We start from the raw sequence: 27,711 nt of genomic DNA, 5'->3' as shown, positions 1-27,711 counted from the left end.
GCACTTGGGCAAACAACGTACTCCAGCAGTTCTGCCGTGCATTCACGAGTTCGAGACCGTGTAACAATCGCTCTAATTTCTTTCCCCCTTTTTTTTCCCTACTTTACCGCGTGGAACTGACCTGCAAAAGTATCGCTGCCTTTGATGTATATGATAAGGAATACGATACAGAACACAATTTCGGATTGTTAGCTCGGTTCCTGAATGCACACCGTTTACAATGTGTCTTTGCCAGCCTCTAGACAGACGGCTTTCTAGGAAAATCATCATTTTGATCCAGCTAAATACCTAGGTACCTAGGTAGGGACACGAGAGATTTGGCCACCAAACAACAGCCCAGCCGTCAAACTTCGTTATAAAAACCTCCCCATCGTCATGGCCAATTGCCACAAAGCCCAAGCCAATTTTTTGTGAGTTGAGGTTCGAGGAACAGGCCCAGAGTGGCCCCGAAATAACCTTAACCCATCAAGACCGATGCGGCAACAACTTCTAGGCCTGTGTTTTTCAAGAAACTTCGCGTGTTCAACTTGGGCGGCCCCATAGGCATCATGCCCCTCAGCTCGGCCATGACAGCCGCCGGGTTGAAAGCCGCGCCAGGTCTGGGGTTGAGCAGCAGGAAGAAAAGCTGCGCCTGTCCCTCATCGCCCATCATGGGAGGAATGTAGGGCGCCAAGGTATGGCCCTTCTCGACTTCCACACTGTTGTCGGAGACTGGAACGCCCGACACGATCCAGTGGCACATTTGGTTGTCAGTGCTCTGGCCAGAGTAGTGTGCCAACATCACCAACAAATATCCATTGCCACCTCCCTGTGAAGCGACTGTCAGCATCTCCGCAGCCGACTGGCTTCATGATAATCAGAGACTCGTTCGCTCACCTGGAAGTCGGTAAAGACCTTGGGCTGCGACCTGGCGCTGTTCAGGAGGTGACCGGGCACGGATTGACCCGGCTCGAATGGCGGAGAATTGGGCCACTGGACCGTGAGCTTGTGCTGGGCGTTTACGGGACCCAACACGCCAAAGGCCCCGGTCTCCTCCAAGATTTGCATGATGTGCGCCATGGCTAGTCTAGTCTAGTTTGAAGTTTGTGTTTGGATCGATTTGGTAATAAAAGGATGGTTGGGATGGGCTGTGTGAGCTTGCTGGCCGAGGAAACAAAACAACTGGGTCCTGGACAGGAACATGGTCCTTTTATAGACGGATCGGACTACCTTTCATAGGGTCACATTACAACGTGGGCAAACACATCATGGCATCGTGGCATGCAAAGATTTTGACCGCTTTTTTGGAACAAGCCGTTTACGTCAAAGCTGAAAGCATTTTTTATTTGTTTTACGGAGTACAAACGAGATGCCGTCGCACAAAGGCGTGCTTCATTTGCAGACAAGAAGAAACCACAACTGGAACATCAAGTCTGCATGCCAAGATTCTAGAGACATGTGGCTGCCGTCTGCGTATTCGGCATCTTGCACTCTTGTGCACAGCACATTTTCGAGTTGGGAAGATAGCGGTTGTGTTGGTTGCTTTCTCCGTCCCTACCACGAGCTTGTCAACCAGCATCCCGGGGGGAATGGCGCAGTGGTTAAGCGCCATGGCTGTTACTTGAGTAACGTAGGTTCGAATCCTGCTCCCTCCACCTCCTCCCCGCTTACCCGTGGCAAGGATAACCCGGCTGGCTATCGACAACAACCACCCGCCTGTGCCGTCGAGCCCACACTTGTTGGGAACTTCGTCTCCATGGCTACAAACGACCGACAGCTCCGCTGTTTGGACACAGGCCCCTCTCGATGAAGAGCCGTCAACTGCCGTCAGACGAATCCTCCGTGCGCCTGAAGGCACGGGGTCGCGTCAGTGAACAAACCTGTAAGCAGGACCGGGCACGAACCCGGTCAGGCTCGATTCGCTTCTATGCCCTTGTTTTCCGCTGTGTAAATAGAGAAAATAGAAAGCGCGCCGAGATACCCCTCGGGAGGTTGCTAACGGCCGGCTAATGAGCCGGGCCGAGCCCGGCGTTAAATAATACTACTACTACTACTACTACACAACCTTCAACATCGAATACGCCTGGTGGCTGACCGCCTTGCGCACAGTATCAAAAGGATCATTCCTGCGCCTCTTGTGCTCCTGGACGTCCACCTCTCCATCCTCACCCTGGACAACGTCCATCACGTCCTCGTCCTCGTCTTCAGGATCCTCGAAACCACCACCATCCAAAAACACCTTGAGCATCCCCTGGCTGTACCCGCTGACCAACGCCGTGCCCTCCATGTCCGCCGTGACAGGCTTGGGCGCCGTCGCGTCGCCGTGGCCCGTCACCCCCGCCCTGCCGCCCGCCAGGTTCCAAAACACCAGCTCGGGCATCTCGTAGCCGGCGGCGCGGTATGCCGCTTGCACCCGCTCGTAGCTCGTGGACCAGCTCGAGCTCTCGGCGCCTTCCTTTAGCGTCCCGTCGTCGTCGTATTGGTGGTTTTCCCAGACGGCCTCGTCGAACTGCATGTCCGAAAACACAAACACCCGCTTGACCATATCCTCGGGCTTGACCTCGTTCCTGACCGCCATGGGCAGGACGAGCTTCTCAAACACGGCGACAAAGTCGGTGCTCATGCCCCAGTCGGCCCGCCGCATGTCCCTAATCTTTTCGCAAAGCGACGCCTTGAGATCCACCGTCTGGATGGCCGGGTCTGTGCTAAACGTGATAAAAGACCCGCCGAATGGAGGTTTGCACACATCGGCCACCAGCAGCGACAGACCGATCGCCGAGTCCATGGGGCAGGTCTGGTCCTTGAACATAGGGGAAGACATGCTCCCGCTGACGTCGCAGACGGCGATGCTATTGTCGAGCGTGCCGCTGTCCCGGATCCGCTGCACGAGCGTCTTCCACTGGCCGTCTGCCACTTTCCTCTGCATCTCTGCAATCTTGTCGTCCACCATGCTTTTCTTGTTATTGCCCCGGGACATGCTCGATCTGTATCCGCCCTCTGCTCTCCTGACTAGCACACTCGGGGACAGGACGGCACCCGAGATGTTGGCCGACCCTTCTGCTACCTTGGTGATGTACTCGTCAAAGCGCTTCCCGTCCCTCTTGACAAATATGGGCGTGTAGTTTTGCATCGCGATGGAGGGCACGCGGTCGTAGTGAATCTTGTCAAAGGTCTTTGCCGACACGTCACACTCGACCACTTCCAAGGCCTTGCGAAGAGCGGAAACATCCTTTCGGTAACACTCGCGGGCGTGGCGTATGAAATGTTCGCGGTCCTTGCTGTTTTCATCTGCTGCTGACGAGTGGGCCAGAATCTCTGCAATCGTCGAGGTGATGTACGTGTGCCTGTCGTGGAAGCGTCCCGCAGATGGTGCCCACTTGGCACACAGTGAAATGTTTCGCTTAGCCTGCGGCTGCTCACCTCGAAGGCGTTCGAGGTCGGTCTTGAGCTGCTCGGCAAACAATCTGGCGACGGCCAAGTGTAGGGCTCGATAGCTGGCGTCATTCTCAAACTTGTCGACGGCCATCCTGTGGCGAGCGTCCGAGGTCTCACGTCGCTTCTCCTTGGCTTGTTTCTGCGTGAGTCTGCTGGCCTCGTCGTATTTTTCTTGATACACGTTGAGAATATCCTTTGGGTTTGCCAGGGGGTCGAGCTTGCCGTTGACCGCAAGCGCCAGAATGTTGACCAAGTCCTTCCAGTACCCGTGCGACACACCATTCCTGACGTCGTAGTGCGCAGGGTCGTTCTCGTCCACCTCGGCCACCTCGACAAAGACCGCCTTTTCGGGATCCTCGCCCTCCTTCCTCTCCACCCTCTTCTGGATGACTGGTCGGCTCAGCCAGCGCAGGTTGGTGATGAGGGTCGCCGGGTGTTTTTGGAACAGCCAGCCCGCGCACCTGTAAAAGGTGTGGCGGGAGCTTTTACCCAGGTGGATGGACCGGGCGTTGAAGATGATCTTGAGAGTGACGTCGGGGTCGCAGTCCCAGGCAAGATTGAGCAGCTCAATTAGACGAGGTCCCGAAACGACGTCTTCCAACTCGGCGAAAAGATCAACCAGGGCGTTTTTGGTAGATCTATACGCCACGTCTGCATTCTCCGTGAGCATCTTGTTTTCCATGTCGACCACGGGTTGATCCCCAGACTCGGATGTGCCGTCTTGGGACGTGTTTATATCCATGCTGTTCAAAACCTCACGGACATCTTCAGTGGTCGAGGGCGGCGTCAGAATGCCACTGACGCTCGCCTCTGTGGTTTCGGTCAAGACATCGTCCTTGTCGGGAAAAGACTTGGCGTCGACTGCAGCACTGCTGGCAGTTTCTCGGACGACAACAGTGCGCTTTACAAAGGCATCGAACTCTTTTTCAGAAAAGTCGACAGCCTGGTGTTTAGGAAGGGCTACTGGCTTTTTCGACTTGAGAAACCACGGCTCGTCTTGAGACGCCATCTTGAGCGCGACCTCTGCAAAGCTCAGGTGGCGCAGCTTGGAAGAAGAAGCAAGGCACCAGGACAGCAACGATTTCCCAGTTTGACAATTGGCCAGCAACGCAAAGACAAACGGGACAAGGGGGTAGTTGGGATTGAAGTAAGCGGGCTGATGCCAACGAGGCGACCTGCCAAGTTGCAAGTCAATAAATAGTGAAGCAAGCCGGATTCGCATTCTGCTCATTCTCTTTGCTACGACTTACTTTGGCCTCAGGTTGATCCCGATCAGGTAGGTACTCGGTGGCAGAGTTGGTCAGACGGCGAAAACAAAGTTTTTTTGTTTAGGACTTGTCGTTACCTTGTCCTTTCATGCAACAAACGGATGTTACACGGCAAGTGAGTCAACCAAGTGTTGTTGGTACAGAAACAGTCGCTCTGCAAAGGTCGTCACATCACCAACAAGCACATCATGCACTGGAGGGGTTGGTACGGACGCCCAGGGATTCGATCAAGGTGGGGTCGTCACACCGGGCTGTTGGCTGCACTCCGTACAAAAGCCCTTGCCGCACGCCAGACGCTTGGCTCTGTGGTCACTCTGGTTTTTGTGGCTTGGTTTCCATGCTGACCATACTTGCCTAGGTACCTAGGTAGGTAAGGTACCCAAGGTACCTCAGCAAGCTTAGCAACAGCCCGTCCTCTAGAGGCCACGCTGCAGCCAACCATTGCGATCACAGTGGGGCCACCTGCATCTGCATCGCTGTGACCCATAGACCGAATTACCAAATCGAGCAACGCTTTTTTTGACGTGGGGTGAAATCGGCGTGAAGACTCATACTATCTTATTAGCGCCGGGAACCTTTCTCCACGAAATAACCCCGGATTCAACGACCACGAGGCGGGACGAGGATGATAAATGTGTCTAGGGACTTGACGATTGCGCAGGGCAAGACAAACTGAGAGTAAACCAAAGAAAAAGAAAAAAAGAAAAAAAAAAGCAGACAAAGCTGGGACTCGAACATCAGATCAGATCCCCTTGCCGACGAGCCGAGTATATGTGAACGAGGACAAGTACCAAGGTGTCGATGTTTGTACGCGATGCGTCTGAGGGAGATCGGGGAGTCCAAAATAAAAACAGCATCCTGGCTTTTCCCCAGTATTATGCCATCAAGCCAACGGCCCGGGGCTGCTTAGGCCAGCCGTTGCCTTGTCTGTTGTGCTTGCGGGCCGCTGGAATCAGCCGTAATTGTTGGGGCCGAGACGTTGCTTGTTGAGAGGGAAAGGCACGTCATTGGAAGGCCGATGCGAAGAAGAAGCAGCGCAAAGACAGAAGCAAAGATGGCGGACCGGCCCTGGAGGCCAGTCCAGTACGGAGTATACGTAAAATGCTGATTTGCTTTTTGGCTGCTTTTGCTGCGCGTGTGTCCTTGGAATTGACCTTGGTCCGTATAAAGCCCAGACTGGGACCATGCCGATTATTGGCTGTCGCTCGGTCGGACTCGCATCCGCCAATCAGAACTGCACCAGGCGCGCAGTAGCTTGGTCCTTGTCGACCCCAGATGCAGAAATGCACGCCCCCTGAAAAATGTCGGAAAGATACGGCATCCTGCAAGTATACTGGCTCAATAAGGGGGGCATCTGTCCAAGCCAGTGATATCAGTATACATGTACACAAGGAGCGATCTGCATGCGACAAAAAGTAAAGGAGCGAATCCAAAACGACCACTGATTTGTTCTGACCATGTGGCCTCCAACGAAGCGGTCAAGGTCAAAAAACAGGCAGAACCAGTCTCCAGATACGATGCGGGACAGGTGCAGTACTTATTGGGGAGCAAGGCCATGCCGCTGCTGCTACTTTTTGTTGGACGGCCTTGCTCTCACATGGTCTTCTCAGGGGAAGGCGGAGTTCGGTGCAAGAAACTAAAAACGCTGACAGAGACGCAGAAGCCTGTGGCCGTACTACTGGTAGCTGCGACCACCTGACAGTGGATCAGACCGAGTCTGCCCGTCCTTGTTTACTCCGTATGCACAAGGTGACTTTTAGAGCTCAAAACATCCAAAGGGCTGGTGACTGTAACCATGTACACTGGCTTGCAGGAGCCCAAGAAGTATATTTGGGGACTGCTACATAGTGGTTGCATGCGGAGCATTCAGGGTCGAATCATTGGAATCTCTTTGCTTCTACCATGTGCGTAATATTTTGGCGGCAAAAAAACACTCGAGCTGTTGCTTTCTTGTTGCAGCAAAGAATCTCGACACCGCTCATCAGGGAGAGTGCTGCTCGATAAGCGAGACGCCAAGGTCCTGGTCCACTCCATCAAAAGAAGGTTAGGGCTACCAATAGGATGCTGGTTGAGTAGTAGTAGTAGTAGTAGTAGTAGTATTATTTAACGCCGGGCTCGGCCCGGCTCATTAGCCGGCCGTTAGCAACCTCCCGAGGGGTATCTCGGCGCGCTTTCTATTTTCTCTATTTACACAGCGGAAAACAAGGGCATAGAAGCGAATCGAGCCTGACCGGGTTCGTGCCCGGTCCTGCTTACAGGTTTGTTCACTGACGCGACCCCGTGCCTTCAGGCGCACGGAGGATTCGTCTGACGGCAGTTGACGGCTCTTCATCGAGAGGGGCCTGTGTCCAAACAGCGGAGCTGTCGGTCGTTTGTAGCCATGGAGACGAAGTTCCCAACAAGTGTGGGCTCGACGGCACAGGCGGGTGGTTGTTGTCGATAGCCAGCCGGGTTATCCTTGCCACGGGTAAGCGGGGAGGAGGTGGAGGGAGCAGGATTCGAACCTACGTTACTCAAGTAACAGCCATGGCGCTTAACCACTGCGCCATTCCCCCGAAGGTTGTGGACTGAGGGGAGGATAGGGGGGGAGGGGGAGGAATAGGGGGTTCGACACATGCTCCAATCCGTGATGCAGTGGGCTTGTTTTCATCAAAAGTGTATTATTAGTAATTCATCTCAACAGCTTTGCTTGCTAATTTGGAACCAACAAAATGGACACGACTCTTTTTGACAGGCACATAGCGTAGCAGCCCAGAAAAGGAAGGAACACAAAATTGCACAAAACACCCCCAAAAAACCCACTTCAACCCCGCCTCGCCCTCCCCTCCAAGTTCCGCACAAACAAATCCAGCTCGTCAAACGAGCCATACGCCTCGCTGCCGCCAAAGACGCTCATCTCCTCCAGCGCCCGCCGCGCGTACGCGCCCGCGCCCTGCAGGTCCCCCACCGCCGCGTGCAGCCGGGCCAGGACCTCGTAGTGGTCGCCCAGGCCCGACGCCAGCCCCTCGCGGGCGCTGATGTCGACGAGCTGTTTTCCGAGCTCGATGGCCTCGCGCAGCTCGCCCGCCTCGACGGCGGCCAGGATCCCGTCGCGCACCGACATGGCGCGCGTGCGGCGGGCGTCGGACGCGGCCACGGCGGACGGGGGCGCACTGCACAGCGCGCAGGTGCACTTGAAGCCCCAGCGGTGCAGGAGGGTCGATTGGCGGCTTTGGTAGGTCATGCCGAATTCTGCGTCTGAGGTGGGGGGAGCGGTGGATGAGTGTTAGTTGAGGGGGTAGAGATTGGAGGAGAGAAGGGGAGGGGAGGATACGGACAGCTGATGGTGATTTCCTCGCCGGCTTCAATGTCGTGGGACGCAAAGGCCTTTTGCGAGAGGGTTGCCGGGTCGAACTTGACCTGGGAGCTTTTTGCGACAATGTCAGTGTCGGTGTTGTAGCATCACAACCAAACAAAAACAAAAGGTATACGTACTTGGGACCACAGGCGTGGTTTATCCTCGAGATGGTCGGAAACAGCCCCATGTACGTCTCCCCGTCAATCTCGAGAGAAAAGGTGTTGGTGCGCATGACGTCCTCCACCACGGGCGCACCCTGCGTGCTCGACCTCGCCAGCCGGAGCACCCTCTCGGGGTCCGGAAGCTGGCCGGCGGCACGGTCCAGCAGCTCGATGCCCTGTGCGCGCCTCACGCGGCCGGGGAACTCGACGCTGGCCAGGATCGCCGCGTAGTCGACCAGGAACGTCTCGCCGCGGGGGATGCGCCGCTTGGCAACCATCCCGAGCCCCTTGCCGGGGACCTTTTTGACCTCCCATGAAGGGGGGGGCTTGAGTCGTTGAGCCAGGCCGGGGTGCTGCTGCTGCTGCTGCTGCTGCTGCTTCTGTTCAGTGCAGCACCACCACCGCCTCCCGGCCCGGTCTCCACGCGGTGCGGCCCCGCGGATCTCGCGGGTGCCGCAAAGGCCAACTCCAGCTGGGCCTGCATGCTAGCCAGCGCACGAGGCGCGGCGACGATGCTGAAGCCCCTGCCGCGCTGGAAGGCGGCGTTGGTCAAGACGCAGTAGCTCGAGTTGGCGACGCAGTAGGGCGCGTGCGTCCAGGGTGCCCAGTCGCCGGGGCTGTCATGTCCAGCTGCGTCTTTGCCGATGGGCGGTGGGCACTCTGGCTGTTGAGCCCGGAGCATGGTTGGCATGCCGGTCTGGGCATGACCGCATTGGCCGTCTGGGTGGTGCGCTGTTAGGTGCCATCCCGGGTCGATTCGGGTCGGGCCGGCACTGTTGGCTGATGCTCCCAGGGTGAGGAGCGCGAGGGTGAAACAGCGGTGCATGGTGTCCTTTCCAAGACGGGGATGTATTTTCGTCTCTGTTCTGTTTCTTGTACTGGTGTTGTGTTTGGCCGACAATTGTTGAAGGAGTCATTACCCCTGAGGTGTGTGCGACTTGAGCGCCAGACGGCGAGGTGGATGGATTTTGACGACGCCAGGTTCGGTCGGCCCGTCCTTTTGCACACTGCCGACGAGCCAACACATTTCGCGGATGCGATGTTGAGCAAACCGCCAGTCAACCGTATCAGGTTCATCCCATTCGGGGCCACATTCTCCAAACGACAGACAATCCTTGACCATGCCCAGCCGCTTAATGTGACGTGCCGGGGCGCCAAGCACGCCGGCAGCCAGAATTATCCACGCTGGGGATGGGGATCATGGCCGATTGGGGTCACGGCTGATGGGCTTGTGTCTCTTGGCCATATCGAGGCTTGTTTCTTACTTGCATCGCCGCCTTGGCCCAATTACAGCTTGGCCGCGGGTGAATTTTTTTAATCAAGATTCGACTTTGCGGGTAAAGATCTCTTGTGTTTATCCTTTTTTTGAGTCCCGAAAGAGGGGCCTTGTCAGTCTCATAAGCTGTTAACGTTTGTTACTCGACGTGTCGGGGGGCCGGTATGGCTCGTTCCATGACGATGCCGCAACTGTAGACAAATGGGTCGAAAGTAACATCAGATTGGTTATTATTTATATCTTGGCATGTCGCCAAAAAAAAAACGGCCGAAAGAGTCGTCCGACTAGATTCTTTTAAGCGTGCTCGTCGCGCTGTGCAACTCTGTATCACTCTGACCTCTCGAATCCTTGGACCGTCCCATGTCTCCCAGACCAGCCCAGAAATCCGTCTCAGACTCGTCTTGGGATCCGAACCCCGTTTGGAAATCGGGCGGTGCCGAACCCGTCGTTGCAATATAATCCTCGGGCCTCACAAAAAGCCCCGCCCTCGCATCCAAGTCTTCCTCCACCACCACCGTGGTCACCGTCTCCATCGTTATCCCCCCGCGCAGACACTCTTGGCTGCTGTCGACCGCCTTTCTCCCCTTGCGCGCTCCGTACCGACCCCTCGACAGCGACCTCGCACCCGCCACCGCCTCGGCCGCCCTTGTCCTGCTCCTCCCCGGCTTTCGCGGCGTGTCACCCGTCAAAGTCGGTTGCTGTTGTTGTTGCTGTTGCTGCTGTTGCTGCTGCTGGCGGCCCATGGCGCCCTCGACGACGATTATGTTGCCGTACTTGCGGTCGCGCGGCGTGCGCATAAACGTAAACGAGTCCAGACCCAGCTGGTCGGCCGTCTCGTCCACGTCGCCGAACACCACGTCGCGCCGCGTGCAGCCCCAGATCAGGACGTCGAGCAGCCCGTTGGCCGAGATGAGCGCCCCCGCGGCGCAAAAGTAGGGGATCGACGCCCGGTGGCCCGACATGGTCCACACGCGCCCGATGGCCAGCGGCGACGTGCACAGGACGTAGATTAGTGGGTAGACGAGGAAGGCCGAGTTGGGCGAGGTGGGTGCTGCCGACGACGGTGACGACGACGACGAGGTTGTCGACGTTGATGCTCCCGCTTCGGCCAGTTTGTCCGGCGAGGGCAGGCTCTCGACGCTGTTGCTGCTAAAAAAGCCTCGTTGCAGACGTTTTCGCCAGTACAAATGTACGACGATTGCAATGTAGAAGCCGCAGGTGATGGCGAGTGAGAAGAAGATGTAGATGTAGTGTGTCATTAGACGCACGGTTTCGAGGCGATTGTTGACCCAGCACTTTTGTATTTTGTTTCGTGTCAGCCTATCATTTTTCTTTTTTTTTCTTTGTCTTTTTGTCCACTTTCGTCTTCAACCAGGACTCAGAAACTTACCCACGCCGCAGCCCGCACATAAAACCCCCCAACCTGAGACCCATTCGCGGTACCTAGGATGCCTATCGCCGCCATCAAATAAGTAAACATCCACAGGCAGACGCAGCTCATGATTAAGGCCCTTTGCGTCGGCCTCCAGCCGTGAATCACCACGAGGTACGTGTGCACCGCTATCGCCGTGATGAACAGGCTGACGGCGAGGTCCCCGTTGGATATAAAGAACCCCTGCGCCCAGCACGTCGGCGACCCCACGAGCACCGCGTCCTCGCGCAGCCACACCACGCTCATCACAAAGGCGACGCTCTGGTGCAGGTCCGCCAGGAGGAGGTTGTACAGCAGCACGACGAACTGGTTTGGCTCTTGCGCCTGCGGTGCTGCCGTTGCTGCTGTCGATTGCCGCCGTCGCGGTCTCTCTGGGCCCGTGGCGCCTCCTCCTTGACGCCAGGAATAAAAGTGTTCGGCGGACAGACCGAGGCTAAAGTCTATCGTCGACGGTCTGCGGCCCGCCCGAGGATTTGCTCGCCTCTGCCGCCACGACTTGACGTGCCAGCGTACGAGCTTGATAGTGAGGTGGAGAAACAGCACCAACACGCTGACGAGCGACGCACCCGACACGACGACGACGGCTATCAGCCCGTTGCGGTGGTTTTGCGGTAGTGGCTTCAGGGTGCGGACGACGGGATCATCCCACCTGGAAGCTGTCATAATATCCATTTTTTCTTTCTTTTTTTCTTCTTCTCTCTTTCCAGTTACTGATGGCTCTTGCTGTAAATTCGGCTCAGACGTGTTGTTGAGCGACGCGGAATGGCGAAATGACAAACGGCCGGGACACCATGTTCGCCTTGTGTTTTCCAGTCACCCACAAACTGACTGTTGGGAGTTAGATGAAAGGCCGTCCCAGGATCCAGATATTTCACCAGAGACGAGGCCATAAAGTTATATGGTTTTTTGCTGCTGGAGTTAGCGGGGGAACAAAAAGCCTTTTTTTTCCTTCCAAAACACCAGACCCAGATGCGCGGGATCAAACCCTACTTTTTCCTCCGGGATGCGATCAAGGTGAGACAAGAGAAGACGAAAGAACAAGAAAAGATCAACGATGACAGTTTCTCGATCAAAAAGGTCCATCGACCGTGTTGGGAAATCTGAAGCAAGGAGACAAAACCTTAATAGAAAGAATGCCTAGTCCATCGACCCCGGTATCCCAGGTAAGGGAAAAGGTAAAAATAAAATAAAATAAAAAAAAACAAATGTGGTAGTCGACTTGGTGTGGAGTTTGGGCGACGAATTTGGTGATAGAGTAGCTGCACAACATCGGTTTGCAGGCCAACCCTTTCATAAACTCTATTGACAACAACTAAAAAGCCCATATGCAGATCATTCTAATTGTAGGGTCATCCCGCTTACGATGTATAGCCCGACTCGGGTCTTTGAGTGCCAACAAACACCGCTGGGATGAGGCTTACTCGACGTCGCATGGGATCCCCGCAATGCAAAAGGAGTGCCCTTGGAGTCTTCAACCCGTGTTATTCCCAAAACGGTACACACCACTTGGTGCATGGCGCCTTTTGGGGAAAGTCAATCTGCTGGCCTTGCTAACAAATTGCTTACTGACCCTGAGCTGTGCCGGCGGACTCGCGATACATGGGGTATGCTTGGACGAACGATGGAACAAGCCTTTTGCCATTTCCCATTGTCCTTGTTTGTGTGTGTGTGTGTGTGTGGTTTTTTTTTTGTCTCCCCTTTTGTTTTTGTGCCCCTCACAAAGGGACAGGTACAACAAACACCGTCGGTGGTGCGCCTCAGGGACCAACCAACCAGGTAGCACAAGGATCCCGCTGGAATCCTAACACCAGAGCCTTGGTTCTTCTCTGCGCCCCTTCCACTTCTTTCTAGCTGCCCCCCGTCTCTGGAGTCGACGTCCACGGTGCAGCAAGTGACGGCAAATTCCGTCCTCTGATAAAGTTGCTCACTAAGTGGAAAGCTTCGATCCTTGTCTGTTTCTTTTCATCTTCCCTGCCGTGTGGAAACGGTTTGGTTTGTGCGAGTCACCGTCTGGTGTGGAAATTGAACGGCCTGACACGACCAAAAAAGCTATCCTACCCGCCAAACCACTGCCGACCCCAAACAGCATGACAAGATTCTTTTTTAGAACATTGCACGGCCCGGCAAAGTTTAGTGGATCCTTCCGCTCGTATGTGGGCCACCAATCGTGGCATTAGTATGCAGCCCGGGAAGAGCCTTTGTCGGCCTAACCCAGGTCATCCGAGAGAAATGCCTTGTGGTAGGCCGCAGGGACTATATCAATGGGACTGAAGGGAAAAGATCAAAAAAGTATCATGCATCTCACCGCAATTCGGCATAATAAATCCCATCGTAGTTCCCTTGGCAAAAGGTGAGATGGGCCGGTAAGGCGGCAAGGTGAGAGAATAAAATGCCTTACCGACGAGGTAGCTACCCGTTCCAGCCGTCCTTCCTTAATCTAGGTGCGGCAACCCCGATAAAGCGGGAGCCTTTTTTTTTTTTTTTTTGAGATGGCACCGAAGGGAGAGAAAAAAAAAAGCTCCCGGCTGATCTACTACTGGTAGAATCAGGAGGGTTGTGCAGTGCAATCAGAACTCTCTTCAGACTTTTTGTTTGTCCCTGTTAAACCCGTAGTCTGTAACTTTTTATTTTATTTTTCTTTTTTGCCAATGCTCGCCCGGCCATGCGGCCATGATATACTCCGTACAATCCTTGACCGAGGGAGGCGAGAAAAAGTCCGGTCTTTGCCAACCATCAATACGGAGTCCCACTTCGGGATTTGGTATACGAATTTGGGACAAGCTCGTCTTTTTTTCTCAGCTACATTTTGCCTTGTCTGAAGCTTGTTCCAGCACATGATTACGCCCGTTGCCTTGAACCAAAATAGTTTGACAGTGACAATCGATCGTTTCGGGAGCGTTGACGGAGTGAGGATGGCGCGGTGAATATATCCGTATACGCAGGCGCGATTTATACGCAGGCGCGATTTGTACGCACCTTTCAAATAACTTCACTTTTCCAGGCTAAAATCGACGCTAAAGCTCTCGCCCAGTTGCGCTTCGAGTTTGCCAGATCCTCCAATGAAGAAATAGCAGGTTGAACCAATAAGAGGCCGAGAAACTTTCCCCGCACGACGAGGTAGAGTAAAGAACACTACGTTCGGGGCACGTGGTGAGCGAAGCGAGCCACGCTCTCTTCACTCCGCTGAATGATACTAACCGAACGTGGGGCAAACAACCTTGAGATGAGGGTGCTTCCGGTGTGATGCCCGGCGCCTCTCGAATAATACCCCAAGATCGGAAAAAGGTTCAACGGCTTTTTTTTTTTTTTTTCAGCGTGGTCCCCCAAAAGAATTATAGTTCTCTGCGCACACAGCCTCTCGGGGCGCCGCAACCGTCTCACCAGCACTTGATTCGGATGAATAGGACAATCGATGGGTGCTTATTGCCGGATCAGGGTCCAGAACAAGCTCAGCCTCGAAAAATTGATCTACAGCAAAGATCTGCGCACGAATATGCCATACATGTGCATAGGCGATGTCTTAACTTGTCGACTGCCAAGGCTCTTGCATCTGGCGAGCGTCGGGTAGGTTCACTGGCTTTCTCGTTACATTGATGGCGGTGAGCTTGTCTGTACATTCGCGGCGGTGAGGTGCGTCGTGAGCTTGTCTTGTCATGGCTGGCATTAGACTTGCTGCTTGATGAAAAACTTGTCTCCTGTACGTGAACTGGTGTCAGGGTCGACAGTGCTTAGGGAACACACAGTTCCACTTGTGAAAGCCAAACAGGCAATCAAGCCCCTGTAGGTGCAGACAAGAGCCGCTTGCTAACGCTACAAATGACTTGACTCCAAAGGAACATGCATGAAGAACTGTCTTACGACTCGTAGGACACCAAATACAGGTTTTTATCAAGACCCTGCATTCCCAAAAACTCGGGGTTTTTTAAACATATCCCTTTTCCAGGGACTTCAAGACCCTGCATTCCCAAAGACTCGGAATTTTTTAACATATCCCTTTTCCAGGGACTTCAAGACCCTGCATGCCCAGAGACTCGGGGTTTTTTAAACATTCGCCTTTTCCAGAAACGTCAAGACCCTGCATAATAGAACATGGTGTTCCCCGAGAAACGAATAACAGAAGTGGTCGACACGTGCCCAAACCTACTCCTCGCCATCATCTTCCGCGATCACGCCGCTCTCGTCCGCATACTCGCTGTTGGGATCAACCGTGCCACCTTCGGCCTTCTTCTTTTCCTTGGCAAAAAAGTTTTTGATATCCTCCGGCTTTAGCGGTCTGTCGGGATACTGCGTCTTCACAAAATCAAGAATGTCCTTGACGGTGGTGCCCTCCTGCTGGCCCAATAGCCTGACGGCATGCTCCACCTTTTTGAGCGTCTGTCTGCGGTGGACAGGGATGGCGGCCGCGTCGGGGAACGGCGCATGGTTGTGCATGGGTTCCACGAGCTTGAACTGCCAGAGGTTCCCATTCTTCTTCTCGCTGATTATCTGCGCCGTCCACGGGCAGTCCTTCCTCGCCACAGTGCGAACGCCCAGGGCCTTGGCTCGCACCTTGCCCGCGGTGCACTCCATGTCATATCTGTAGACGCGGCCGAGGGGCTCTCCCTCCTTGCTGTCTTCCCGCTTGGAACGTTTTATGACCACACCGAACCCTAGCTTCAGGGCAACATCGAGCAGGGCTTCGAGGCAGCGCTCGTGATCAATGTAGAATCTGTCTTGCATCTTCAATAGCTCCTGGTAGACAGGGTCGTCTAGATTGGGTGGGCGAGGTCCGAGATCCTCATCACGCGGAGTTGGCGTCACGACGGCTGCGGTCCGCCGCGCCGGAGGGCGGGGGTTTGCGGGAGTGGCCGGCAATAGAGGAGGCGCGGGCCCTGCTGCTCTAGTTGCGGATACGGCCGCGAGCAGGGCTGTGGAGGCAGGTCCAGGTGCGCCTGCGGTCGAGGCCGATGCGGCTGTAGTAGTAGTTTTCTTGGCTCGTGACTTGCGTACGCCAGCGGGTTGGCGCGTGCTTGTGCCCTTGGGCCGGCCTCGGCCTCGCCTCGCGGTGTCTGATGCATCGGTTGCCGTCGGCTGGGTTTCTTCGTCTTGCACATGGCTCTGAGCCGCGGCCGATGAGCCTTGGGAAAGAGACTGCTGCGATGGTTGTTGCTGCTGTTGTTGCTGCTGCTGCTGCTGCTGTCCTGAAAGGCCGATGCCAAACTGGAGTTGGGTGTGCTGTTGCTGTTGAGCATTTCTAGGGAGTCCCTGTTGGCCTTGCGGACCACTCGGTTGCTGTTGTTGTTGGAGGTGCTGATAAACAGCTTGATTCTCGGGGGACCAATACTGGGCTCCGTTAGGCAAACCGTTGCCCTGTGGGTAATAGTTGTTCGCCATGTCGATAGCCGCGTTGCGTTCGGTTGTAGTCGATGGAACAGAGTGCGCAAGCGGTGCGTCAAAGATTTCTCCTCACCGGGTGCGTTCAACGTCAGCAAGTGTTTTGTCAGCACGTGACTGTCATGTTTCACTTGCCTTGGGAGCTAATTTCACAGTTGTGGCGCCTTGAATCCTGCCAATCATTGGTGTGCAATTACCCCACCTCCTTGTGCCACCAGTGCTCTTTCGGACAACATTGACAACTTTCTTGATAATTTAGCACCCTGCCAACTCTTCTTACACTTGCCATTTGATAGATGGATGTTGAATGCTGACACAACAGGGATAATCCAGGCCTAAGCATCATCATATTGTTCACTGGGATTTCACAGGCACTTCGCGGACCTGTCAATTCACTGCTTAGCCGTTTCATGCTTTGCACAATATCAATTGTGCGGCTTGATCGGTCTACTTGGTTGCTCATGACACTTCAATTTCCCATTTCTATCCGTCAAGATTATCCGCGCCCACATGCAACAACATGGAGGTCAACGAATGCCCACGTCAGGTAGACCCTCCAGGGCACTGCTTCATGCAATGCAACGCAACCATGAATCCACTATGAATGTCTCGCTTCACTTACATTCATGACTGCAATGCGCCGTTTCTGGAGCCTGGATCTTGCATATGCATGCGTTCATATACCGACAATAAGACTGATTGTATCTGGGGGCACGCGGCTACATCACCACAACGGCATTGGCCAACGCGGAACTATCCGAAACCATATGTAACCCTTTTCTTCAATCCGACGAGCCCTTTGAATCCGATGGCAAGGAACTGAACTGCAGGCACGACTGCGTTGCGCACGGAGCGCCGACCAAGTTAGCCGTTCTTTGCTGTCAATTCAAGGCGGTGTTCGGGACCACACAACACGACTTTGGGTCAAATCGTCACACGATATTTGTATTGCTTTAGGTCCAATGGCTCGCTGCGCAGTCAAATTGTCGAGTAAATTCCTTGGTATCTCTGAGCATGGGCCTAACTCCAAGTGCGATCCACCTGTCCTACAATATGCCCCCATAACCCAGGAGGAATCCGACAGATTCACATTCCTGATCCTGTGCTACACCATCGTTGCAACGTATGGAAATCCTGATCGCCCTGGCACTATATAGCTCCATCGACCTATCAACGCAGCAAGGGTCTTGTTCCCTGCCCTGTCAACTAGAGGAATTGCTTTTGCTGCACGATCAAGATCCTGCGCCTGCGACTGAAACAAACAACCAGGGGTGCCGACTTGATCCCGCGGATCAACCCAGGTTAGGGCAAGTTTATCACGATATTGTCTCTGTTGCAAACACAAGAATTCAAGACACAGAGCTGGGCCCCAACGGGGAATAGAAGTCGTCTATTCCGGTCGCTTGAACGGTGTGACAACTTTCGGGCGACAGCGGGTGGGATGGATGTTCGATTGGGCATTGGCAAACGGAGACACCATTCGACTGTGTCTCGGGAGATTACATACCTTTTGTGACACGGAAGAAAGAGGCGAGGCCAAAGTTCTGCCGATGCACAAAACCAGGACATGCCGTCGAGATGTCCCTGAGGTACGCACACGGCAGCTTGACAGCTGGCTGGTGTAGGGCTCGACGGATTGGCCTCTTGCGGGCGACCCAGGAATCATATAGTGTGCTGACTGTATAACATGACGTCCAGGGCGTCGGTGTGAGATGCTCACTGCAGGGAGTACAAAGGACCCGAGACGCTCGCACGAAAATATCGAAGCAGACTCCGTTGGACAGGCTCCCGGTGGTATGACTGTGCTCTCGAGTTTTCCATTCCCGCAGCTCTACAGGACAACACATGTCTGAGACATTGAGTAAACGTTATACATGGCTATTGTATTTCGGCCAACCCAGCTATCTACCTATCTACCTAAACAAAACCAGCCGCCCGCACCAGATCCTCAGCCGATTGCCAGAGGTGCCACTGCATAATCGACAAATTATTGCCAGCAATCTTGTTTCCCAAGGGCAATTTCCAGTCGCGGAAGCCTCCCAATGTCTTATCCGCATCGGCCGTGACGGTTGCACCCATCTCCACGCTCAGACAATCGAGCGGTTGCCGTGCTTTGCTTCCACCACGGGTGGTGGCGGTATGATGCCACAGTTTTCCTGACTGGGACTAGAGGAGGTGGGTGATTTGACCGTTGTGGTCTTTTCAGGTATGCCAATGATGCCAGATCCGCGGAATGCAAATGCCGCGACGGCGGCCGCACAGACTCCCACGGCAAGGTTGAACCAGAAGGCTGCACGAAGCCCGTCCAGACTCGCCCCGTCACCAGCCAGGACAGACCCGGCAGTCTCGATCTGGGTACCCCTGGCCTTGGCCATGACCGAGACCTGCACGGCGGTGGCGATGGCCAGCCCCACGGCCCTTCCGACCTGACCCACGGCATTGACCAGGGCGCCGCCCACCGCCTGGTCTTCCTTTGGCAAGGCGCGTGACGTGAACAAGGTCATGGTCGGCCACGTGGTGTCTGCACCAAAGACGCTCAGCGACATGGCGATCATGCCGGTGGCGAAGTAGCTCGTGCTGGGGTCGATGGGCAGGGCGAATATCAGGTTCGAAACCGACACGCACACGTTGCCCAGGAACAGGATCAGCCAGGCAGGGAGCCGGCGGAGCAGTTTCGAGGCGATGAAGGCGGTGGCGATGCCGGCGACGCCGGTCGGTAGGAACCTCAGCGTCGTGTCGAGCACGCTGAGCCCCTGGTAAGATTGGTAGTAGTAGGTGGCATAGACGAGGAAGCCGTTGAAGGACGAGAAGAAGAGGCCCATGAGCAGCATGGCGGCGCCGAAGCCTTTGCTCTTCTTTAGCAGCGACGGCTTGACGAGCACGGGTCGGTCGCCCTTCTTCTCGAGCCAGTTCTGCCAGTAGACAAAGGCGCCGATTATGCCGACGCTCAGGGCCAGCAGGACGGGGATCCACGGCGCCCTCCACCCGGTGATGTTTCCCTGCGTCAGGGCGAACAGCAGCACGAAGAGCCCAAAGGTGATGAGCATGGCGCCGATCCAGTCGACTGCGGCCGCGGGGTTTGTGGACCTGGGCTTGGGCTCGTCGGGCGGGATGACAAAGATGCCGGCCACGGTGAGCAGGCCAGCCAGGATGGCCGTGACGCCAAAAACCCAGACCCAAGATACGTTGGCGGTGATGAAGCCGGCCATCAGGGTGCCGAATATGCTACCTAACGGAGCACCGGCGCCTATGGTTTGGTTTAAATGAGGGGTTTTGGTTAGCTCATGCTTGCATGTGGACAGGACAATTGACAGCAACGGCGTGGAAGCTTACCGTATGCGCTAAATGCATTCGTCTTGGCCTTGCCGGGCCGAAATGTAGTTCCTAGAATGCCGAGGGCTGTGGGGACATTGGCCGCAGCTCCCTGTTGTAGAAACGAAAAAGTCAGCTTCTGGTTCAGGGGCCACTTGGCAGGATTTTTTTTTCGTGGCAGCTCCTACCAAACCTTGGAGGCCCCTAAAGAGGTCAAAGGCAATCTCGTTTTTGATGAGGGGGTTCAGCGCCGTAGTGACAGCGACCCATGCGGAACCGAGCACAAAGATCTTTTTCATGCCGTAGAGGTCGGCAATGCGACCCCAGAGGAGGAGGAAGCAGCCAAAGGAGAGAGCATACGAAGACACGACCCACTGGAGTCTCGTGTCTGGTATGTTGAGATCGCGGCCGATGGTCGGCAGGGCAATCACGACTGCTTGGATTGATAGAATCTGTGACAAAAGAGTGCAATATTGCGAGTGAGTGGATGGTCAAAAGTACCTTGGCGGGTTATGGGGAGTACTCACGTTTGTGAAGGCAGCCCCCGTGGTGGTCACGACCAGCGCGACACACCTGGCTTTTGAGTAAGGCAGCGGCGGCTCTTCATGCTCGTCCGTGTCTGTGTCTGTATCTGTGCCGGCGAGATCGCTCGATATCCTCGGGCTCGCTGCACCCTCTTGTTTTCTTAAGGATGGACTGGTCGAGTCCAGGTCTGTTTGGCTTCCTTGTATACTGTGCACCCAGCTCGAGGGCCTCAAACTTGAAGGGCTCGTACATGACTCCTTTTCCGCGTCTCCAGCGCCGTTTGGTGGAATAAGTGTAGCCATCTTTTTTTTCGTAAAGGTGAGAGAGAGAGAGGGAGGGAAAAAATATTGTTTTGGGTTTCTTTGTTCTCTCGCTGGGCCTACCGGAATAAAGGGGAAAATAAAAGGTGGCTTCGGTCACCGTGGACTACTGGGTAGATCAGGTAGATCAAGGTAGATCAACAGACTCGTATGCTACAAAAGCAAAGAGATTAAAGAGGTCAAGAAGAGGTGAACATGGGGAATGGGGAAAAAACAATACTCAACAGGTACTGACGTGGCAGCACACATATACTCTGTACAAAGACGTGCGAGTAGGTTGTCTCTTCTTCTTGTCTTTTTTTTTTCTTACACCAACCGCCACCCCCGGTCCACTCCGTTGGTGCAGGTCCCAAGTTGTCCGAGAGACAAGACTTCTGAAGACACGGCATGGCCCCCCAGGAAAAAAAAACGAAGGAGAAAAAAAAAGACAATGCACACTACCCTTCCGCGTCTTTTTTTTTTCCTTGATCCTCTCGTGCGCAAGCTTTCCCCGTTCCCGTGAAATTTGTCAAGACACTTTTTTTTTCTCATTTACATCATTCTGCACATCCGGGCAACGGCTTGATCTCTCCCAGCCGTGGGGTCTAGGTGAAGGGGGGTGCGACTAGGGAAGCCAGCAGCAAAAGCAGAAAAAGGGAGAACAAACAAGGCTTGATTTAATCTAGGTTCGTACCCCGTATCCAACACTCTTTCGCCTTGCTTTTTTTCTTCTTCTTTTCTATCTCTTTGTGATTTATTTCTTCTGTTACTCTCATCTGTGCGCCACAAAAAATACCCTTCTTTGTGCGAGTCGAGATTCTTCAGCATGCCGTCGACCCTGTTCCATGGTTTTGGGTAGCTCCCCCATGCGTGCAGCGTGTTTTTAAAAAAAATGAGGGGTGGAAAGGAACGGGAATAAAAGGTCCGGGTTTCTGGGTCTTAGAGCAGCCGACCGGTGAATCTTAATCTGCATCTCTTTTTTGTGGTCTTTTTTTTTTTTTTTTTTTTTTTTTACATCGGCCATCGCGGCGGTTTTCTCTGTCAGGTCCTGCCGGGTCTGGACTTGCGGGCCATCGCTTGTCTGTGCTTGTCTGCAAAAAGGTGAGTACATTTTTTTTTATGTGTCGAGGTGTAGTATACAGGTACATGCTGCGCTAAGATGGGGGCGGGGCCGCGCCTCTAGGTCGCTTGTAGCTTTCAACCAAAAAAAAAAGTCTGGGCCTTGGCCTAGATCATTCTTCAATTTAGGTTGTTCTGTTGCTTTTTCATGCCGGGGGAGACGGCGAGAGCTGCCAAAGAAAAAAAAGGCTTTATTTTTCCAGGCCAACATATACTTCCAATCAATGTGTACATGTATTTTTCTTCCAAGGTCAGGTCACCCCGCCTACGGTGGTGCATCAATCCAAGCCACGCCTTCCATTTTCGGCCAAATCTTACATTAGGGTATAGATTCCCACCTTGGACAGGAAATTCACGTAGATCTTTCCCCACGCTACAGCGCTTAGCGTGCAGCTAGGCATGTTGATCCGCACCTGGGCTTGAGCAGAACCAAGTTGAGTTTACATCACCTGCTATAATGTCTTTGTAAATTGAGGAATCGCCCTGGTCCAAAAAGATAAGTCTACAAGAAATAAAACAATAGACCAACGCATTGTCTTTGGTTGAGTTTTGAACCACCAGGTACACGCACCTAACCACTGCATGATTAACGCACATAAAAAAAACACTTGACGTTCGAGTTGCCGGGGAGGCACCAAAAGAACGGGAGCAAGCTTGCCGATGGGATGGAATTACTCTGTGCCTGCCGATTGTATCCGCTGTCTTTGACCTTCATTCCGGAGAAAGAAAAAAACAAGAGGGGGTGCACACATGGCTCCAGGCTGCAGGAAAAAAAAAGAAAAAGAAAAAGAATCTTGAGGGGTTTTTGGTGGTACGGGCGAAATATCCCAAGATACGCACGAAGCTGTGGCAACCCGTTTCCCTGGGCCCCGGCTCATCGCGATACCAACTTCTTTTTTGGAGATTTGTGCAACGTTTCCACAGTTGGATGATGCATGGGGGAACCACCCCCTTTTGGTCTTCCGGTATGCCATCACATTCTCCCCCGTTGTTTCCCATGTTGCAAAAAAGACATGCAATGCCGAGACAGTTCCAGGGAAACAAGGGCGGGGAATGGGTGTCCTGCTTCCGCGTGGGAACCGATGCGTTGGACCTTTTTTGCGGTGAACAGTCCCGGGTACCCGGTGAAGGTGTTGGTCCTCGGGTTCGTCCGCCCGACCGCTGTCTTTTTTTTTCGGCTCGCTCTGACCAAGCTATTCTTTTTTGGCCCCCAAAAGGTCTGTTTGCATGGCTTTGAGGTTTTTTTTGTTTCGCCACAACGGCCCTGGGTGCAAAGAAAAAAAAAAAAAAAAAAAAAAAAACCGATAGTTGCCTTCTTTCTTCGGCCGAATGGCGATTGCCAAGACGCCTTGACAACTGTCCGGGCCCATGGCCATCTGCCAGGAAGATCCTTCACCAGTCATGTTCACCGACAAAACGACTTTTTAATGCAAGCAAGGTTGACCTCCAGCCTTGACATGTTTTTTTTTTATTCTCGTGTTTGCGCAGGCCTCCACAGGTGAGCAGCAGGTCCCATTCCTAGCCACGCCGCAACGCACGGCGCTTTTTTTTCTCGATGAGGCAGCCGCAGATGTGGCTAGGTCACTCGGCTTTGTGAGTGGGCAACGCTAGTGAGCCCGACTTTGGGCAGGTACGTATGGAGTAAGCTGGGCATAAATGTCATGGGGGCTGGCAAAAGAACAGTAGTAGTAGTAGTAGTAGTAGTATTAGTTAACGCCGGGCTCGGCCCGGCTTGTTAGCCGGCCGTTAGCAACCTCCCGAGGGGTATCTCGGCGCGCGTTCTATCTTCTTTATTTACACAGGGGGAAAACAAGGAGGGCAGAGGCGGATCGTGCCTGACCGGGTTCGGGCCCGGTCCTGCTTAGGGGGTTAGTTCACTGACGCGACCCCGTGCCTAAGGTGCACGGAGGGTTCGTCTGACGGCTTGTGCCGTGAAGTGTGGGTGAAAAGGCAGTAAGTCTATTCCTCGTCAGAGTTCGAGTCGTTTACGATCGGTGTCCCTAGGCGTAAAGTGCGTTCGTGGCGCGCGGGGCGCTGGCGGGCCGCTCTGGGGCGGGCGCTGAAGTAGTTGGTGGCTATCGAAAACGCCTCAAAGCTTTTCGGTTGCCCGAAGCTTGTCTGGAAGAATTTCCAGCGTTGGGCGCGATTTGGCGGCCCGGCCGGCCGGTCGTTATTAGGCCACGGCCAGTTTCTCCACACCGCCCGCGAATAGCGGCAGTGCACCGGGTGCTCAGGGGAGGTCCGCTTCCAGCACCAGGCACACGAGGTGTTTGCATCCTGGTGGTTGAAACGGTCATGGTAGGCCTTGAAATCGCCGTGGCCGGTCCTCATGGCCAAATAATGGCCCAGTAGGGGTCTTGGCAAACGCAGTTCCTCGGGCTCCTTTCTCGGTGTGTATTGGAATTTCCATTCCCTATATGCGGGGGACCGTTCACAGAGTTCTTTACGCCACCAGTCCTTCTTTATATTGGAAAGAATGGCTCTGAGGACCGTGCCGGCACCGCTATACGTGGTTTGCTGAGCCCTCGGGTTTGGGTCCGGCGGTCCGGCGGAGCCGGCCTTGGCCAGCTCGTCAGCCCGGTCGTTTCCCGGGATTCCCTGGTGCCCAGGGCACCAACGGACCCGAACCTCGGTACCTTGTTTTCGGAGTAGATCGACAAGGTTATGGAACTCCAGAAAGGCCCATTGGGACGAACGCGGCGCGTCGCCTCTAAGACCCCAAATAACCGAGGTGCTGTCCACACAAATCCAGATCCGGGCGCCTGGCTGGGCCTTAGCTGCCGCCTGTAGCCCTTTTAGGGCGCCAATCGCCTCGGCGTCGAAAACGTGGCTTTCCGGCGTAATAGATGCGGAGCCTGCGGCAAATTCCAGGCCCGCCCTAAAAGCGGCCCATCCGTACCCTATTTGGACGCAGTTGTTTTCGTGTTTTTCCGAACCATCCGTATATACCACGATATCGTCAGGTGATACCATGTCCAGCCATTCGATAAAGCGGCGGGCCGCTTCCTCTTTCGGGACTCCTCCGGTGGGGTCAGTGCGAGAATCCGGGGCATTGCGAGGTGCGCGCAACTCTAGTCTCCGGATCCGCGGGAGAAGTTGTGCAGCCGTTTGCAGGGTCGTGGCCGAATGGCCCGAGTTGCGGGCACGAGGTGTTTCACGCAGGCGGCTGACAAGGGGGTGCCCCTTGTCCGCGAGCCTTAGTCGGGCGCCGTATTTCAGGCGGGTGTAGGCCAGCGCGACGCGGGCCGAGGGTAGTCCTGCGTCCCTGAGAACAGTGGACGAGGGGGTGGTTTTATACGCCGGGAGGATTGCCCGTGCCGCTAAAACCAGCGGTTTGTTCAATGCTTTGAGGAGTCCTCTTTGCTTGTGCGCTGGGTTGTACCATGCCTCGGCTGCGTAGGTGGCCGAGGAACCCACGCATGCCACCGCTGCCTTGCGAAGTGCAGCCGCAGGCGGTCCGTATCTTACTGCCCCAAAGCTCTTGAGGTGGGCAGCGACCGCCATTGCTTTGGCAGCCCTTTCGGCCACGTGGCGGCGCCCGTCTAGCCGTCGGCTAAACCAAAAACCAAGCCAACGCATGCCCGGGTAGCGCTCGGCCCCGGAGGCGCTTTGTCCGCGTCGACCGCCCGGTAGTTGGACCGGGGTAACCGTTCTACCATTAATCCGGATTTCCGGGTTGCGACCGTGCCTTTTCTTAGTGATATGGATCACCTCTGTCTTTTCCGCTGCAAAATGGATCTTCTCTTCCGCCGCAATTTCGTGCATATCCCGGAGTTTATTTTCCAGCCAACGTACGTTTTCCTCCAACGAGGGTGACGATTTCCATGTAAGCACGTCGTCTGCGTATGCCAACCGCCACTTCGTACCGTTTTTGACGAGATACGCCAAATATAATATATATAGGATCGGGGAAAGGGGAGACCCTTGCGGGGTGCCGCACCCAAGCCGCCTAAAGCCCGTGGTCGTACCCTCCAGCCGGACTCGGGCCTGGCGGCCGCTTAAAAAGTTAATCACGAACCTGAGGAGCATTTTACTAAACCCGAGGCTCCGCATTTTCCGTATTAATCGCCTATGGAGGAGGGCGTCGAAGGCGCCTTGGACGTCGCATGCGACAAGGGTGACTTCCTCCCCGCGAGCTAGAGCCTGCTCGATATCGTGGGCGAGGGCACAAACCAGATCCGTCGCCGATCGTTTGGGTAGGGCACCGCCGTGGGTGCAGCTAAGGAGCCCGTTGTCGTGTATGGCCCAAGCTATCCGGCGTGCAACGAGCCTCTCGAGGCCTTTTCCGATGCAGGAGAGGAGGGCTATAGGCCGCCAGGATCGAACGCTGCTCCGGTCTTTCTTCCCCGTTTTCGGTAGCATCGCGACTTCGGCCTTCTTCCAAGGCGCTGGGAAATGTCCGAGTTCCAGGCAACGTTGGTAGAGCCTGCGCACCGGCTCGGCCAACGAAGCCCATCCGGCTTTTAGTAGCCGGACGGTCATTCCGTCGATGCCCGGGGACGTGCTCGTAACCCCAATGCAGGAGCGCTCCGCCTCTTCCGCACTAACCTGGGTGTCCCAAGGGATTTTAGCCTCGTCCGGCGACCAGGCCTCCAAGGGGTCTCCCTGCAGGTCATCCTCCGCCGAAAATCGGCCAAGCACCTCCCGTTGCAGTGCTTCCGCTTTTGCTAAAGGCTCGCTCACTTGCTCGCCGTTAATAACCAGCGGCGGGGACCGGAGGCGTGGTCCGGCTCCCAGCCAGCCCACCATGTTCCACAAATCCTTATCGTCGCGCAGTTGGTCGATCCGGTGCCTCCAGTACTCCCGCTTCGCGGCCCGCACCCCTTTCGTATAGGCTTTTTCCTCGGCAGAGGCGTCTGCCCTATTTACAGCGCTCCGTTTAACCCGCTGGAATTCGGACCAGAGCCGCTGGTAGTTTTCGGTCCACCAGGGAGCCGAGCTGTCCCTTTTTCCCGCCGGCGTACCCACGACCCACGTCACTTGCTCCCATAAAGTTGTAAATTCAGCTACCCACGCGTCCAATGCGTAGCCATCGGCCGCGGATCCCGGGTCCGGCATATCTTGCATGCCAAAAGCAAGTAGCTCCGCGAACTTTGGTAACCGGTCGTCCCTAACCGAAACGTTAATCGCCTCCGGGCGGGGGGCGCCGCGCGTCCGCAGCGTGGTATAAAGGGATTCGTGGTCGGAGCCTGTGTAAAGACTGCTGTCAACCACAGTTATTGTGCTGGGGAGGTTGGAAAAGACCATATCCAGTAAACCCCCGTCGCGGTGGGTGGGCACGCCGATATTTCCTGTAAAACTCATCCCCTGGGCTTGCGCCCATGCCGTCAGTTGGTCCCCTCCGCGTGCGTTTGCGCGGCCCGGCTGGTATGCAGCAGCCGCTACGTTAAAATCGCCGCCTAGCACCGTGGGTCCATTTGGCACGGTATTGCATACCATTTCCAGCGCGGCTTCAGTGCCCGGAGCCCTATATACGTTAACAAACAATATTCCGTTAATTTCGAGCCAGAGTATGTCCCGCGTATTTTGGCCCTGCGGTAGCCGTCGTTGTGCGGCCCTTAGGGCTGCCCCCTTCTTAACGTAGGTGAGCACCCGGGGCCGGAGCCCAGTCATGGCTTCGTAAGTGTTGGCGTGCCATTCGTCCACTGGCGCAAAAACATCATAGCCCGGGTGCGTTTGTGTAGTCGTATTTAGCCCGCACCATGGCTCTTAAACGTTAACCAGGTCCACCTTTCTCTGGTGGCACAACTCCAATAGGCTCAGATGCACACCCATCCTTTTACCTACGTTGGCCCAAACTACGTCGAGGCATTCCCGCTGCATATTGCCGAGCGAGTATTTCGTTATATTAATCGACGGGTTGCTTCCAAGTTTATCCCATCAGCGGGGCAAGGTGCGGCAGCCGCTGCGTCCTCCTCCATTTCGGCTGCCCAAACGATTTCGTCGTGCACGCGTTCCTGTTCAACCTGCAGGAAGTTACGGATGTCCGCCCCTGCCGCCTCGCATGGCCGCGCTCTTTTGTTTAAAATGCTCGATCGGGAGCTCGAGGTTTGCGAATGCTGCGATGAGGTGCTTAGGACCGGGATTGCAGGTGCTGGCTCTCGGCGGGCCGTTTCGGCCCGGTCGTTGATAATCGCGGCACGGTTGGCACGTCCGATTCTGCGAATCCCCTTAAGTTTACGCTGTGAAGGTCGT

General features: G+C 55.0%; 6 protein-coding genes and 2 pseudogenes across 8 annotated transcripts; 1 reads left to right on the top strand and 7 right to left on the bottom strand.

Annotated features, from left to right (window-relative positions):
• Positions 1 to 173: 173 nt before the first annotated feature.
• MGG_06800 (uncharacterized protein) lies at positions 174 to 1,138 on the bottom strand. Its single transcript, XM_003709468.1, has 2 exons — positions 877 to 1,138; positions 174 to 808 (listed from the first exon to the last, which is right to left on the bottom strand). Exons 1-2 carry the CDS (start codon positions 1,057 to 1,059, stop codon positions 458 to 460), a joined length of 534 nt encoding a protein of 177 aa, XP_003709516.1. The 5' UTR covers positions 1,060 to 1,138; the 3' UTR covers positions 174 to 457.
• Positions 1,139 to 1,559: 421 nt separating this feature from the next.
• Positions 1,560 to 4,528, bottom strand: MGG_06799 (uncharacterized protein). Its single transcript, XM_003709467.1, has one exon. The coding sequence runs from the start codon at positions 4,421 to 4,423 to the stop codon at positions 2,036 to 2,038; it is 2,388 nt and encodes a 795-aa protein (XP_003709515.1). The 5' UTR covers positions 4,424 to 4,528; the 3' UTR covers positions 1,560 to 2,035.
• Positions 1,563 to 1,634, top strand: MGG_20068 (annotated as a pseudogene). The gene has a single exon. The product of its transcript is annotated as a tRNA-OTHER (tRNA).
• A 2,637-nt stretch (positions 4,529 to 7,165) lies between the features above and the next one.
• On the bottom strand, positions 7,166 to 7,237 carry MGG_20067 (annotated as a pseudogene). The gene has a single exon. The product of its transcript is annotated as a tRNA-OTHER (tRNA).
• A 248-nt stretch (positions 7,238 to 7,485) lies between these two features.
• Positions 7,486 to 9,006, bottom strand: MGG_06798 (uncharacterized protein; the record flags this gene model as incomplete). The annotated part of the gene is made up of 4 exons (XM_003709466.1): positions 7,486 to 7,919; positions 8,000 to 8,088; positions 8,157 to 8,554; positions 8,605 to 9,006. 4 exons carry the CDS (start codon positions 9,004 to 9,006, stop codon positions 7,486 to 7,488), a joined length of 1,323 nt encoding a protein of 440 aa, XP_003709514.1.
• Positions 9,007 to 9,608: 602 nt separating this feature from the next.
• MGG_06797 (uncharacterized protein) lies at positions 9,609 to 11,745 on the bottom strand. The gene is made up of 2 exons (XM_003709465.1): positions 10,847 to 11,745; positions 9,609 to 10,751 (listed from the first exon to the last, which is right to left on the bottom strand). The coding sequence occupies exons 1-2, from the start codon at positions 11,558 to 11,560 to the stop codon at positions 9,741 to 9,743; spliced, it is 1,725 nt and encodes a 574-aa protein (XP_003709513.1). The 5' UTR covers positions 11,561 to 11,745; the 3' UTR covers positions 9,609 to 9,740.
• Positions 11,746 to 14,885: 3,140 nt separating this feature from the next.
• On the bottom strand, positions 14,886 to 16,352 carry MGG_06795 (uncharacterized protein). Its single transcript, XM_003709464.1, has one exon. It carries the CDS (start codon positions 16,259 to 16,261, stop codon positions 15,029 to 15,031), a length of 1,233 nt encoding a protein of 410 aa, XP_003709512.1. The 5' UTR covers positions 16,262 to 16,352; the 3' UTR covers positions 14,886 to 15,028.
• A 1,996-nt stretch (positions 16,353 to 18,348) lies between these two features.
• Positions 18,349 to 20,400, bottom strand: MGG_06794 (puromycin resistance protein pur8; the record flags this gene model as incomplete). Its single annotated transcript, XM_003709463.1, has 4 exons — positions 18,349 to 19,508; positions 19,595 to 19,685; positions 19,762 to 20,025; positions 20,101 to 20,400. 4 exons carry the CDS (start codon positions 20,398 to 20,400, stop codon positions 18,349 to 18,351), a joined length of 1,815 nt encoding a protein of 604 aa, XP_003709511.1.
• Positions 20,401 to 27,711: the final 7,311 nt, after the last annotated feature.

This window comes from Pyricularia oryzae, chromosome 1 (genome assembly GCF_000002495.2).
Source record: "Pyricularia oryzae 70-15 chromosome 1, whole genome shotgun sequence".
Lineage (NCBI taxonomy): Eukaryota > Fungi > Ascomycota > Sordariomycetes > Magnaporthales > Pyriculariaceae > Pyricularia > Pyricularia oryzae.
Note: the sequence above shows the minus strand (reverse complement) of the source record. Positions and strands in the feature narration are given on the sequence as shown.

Excerpts from the sequence above, each read along its gene's own strand:
- MGG_06800 (XM_003709468.1), bottom strand. The coding sequence starts at position 1,059 with ATGGCGCACATCATGCAAATCTTGGAGGAGACCGGGGCCTTTGGCGTG. Across the intron at positions 809-876 it reads AGGTCTTTACCGACTTCCAG|GGAGGTGGCAATGGATATTT; the intron begins GTGAGCGAACGA and ends GTCGCTTCACAG.
- MGG_06799 (XM_003709467.1), bottom strand. The coding sequence starts at position 4,423 with ATGGCGTCTCAAGACGAGCCGTGGTTTCTCAAGTCGAAAAAGCCAGTA.
- MGG_06797 (XM_003709465.1), bottom strand. The coding sequence starts at position 11,560 with ATGGATATTATGACAGCTTCCAGGTGGGATGATCCCGTCGTCCGCACC. Across the intron at positions 10,752-10,846 it reads ATGTGCGGGCTGCGGCGTGG|TGCTGGGTCAACAATCGCCT; the intron begins GTAAGTTTCTGA and ends AAAATACAAAAG.
- MGG_06795 (XM_003709464.1), bottom strand. The coding sequence starts at position 16,261 with ATGGCGAACAACTATTACCCACAGGGCAACGGTTTGCCTAACGGAGCC.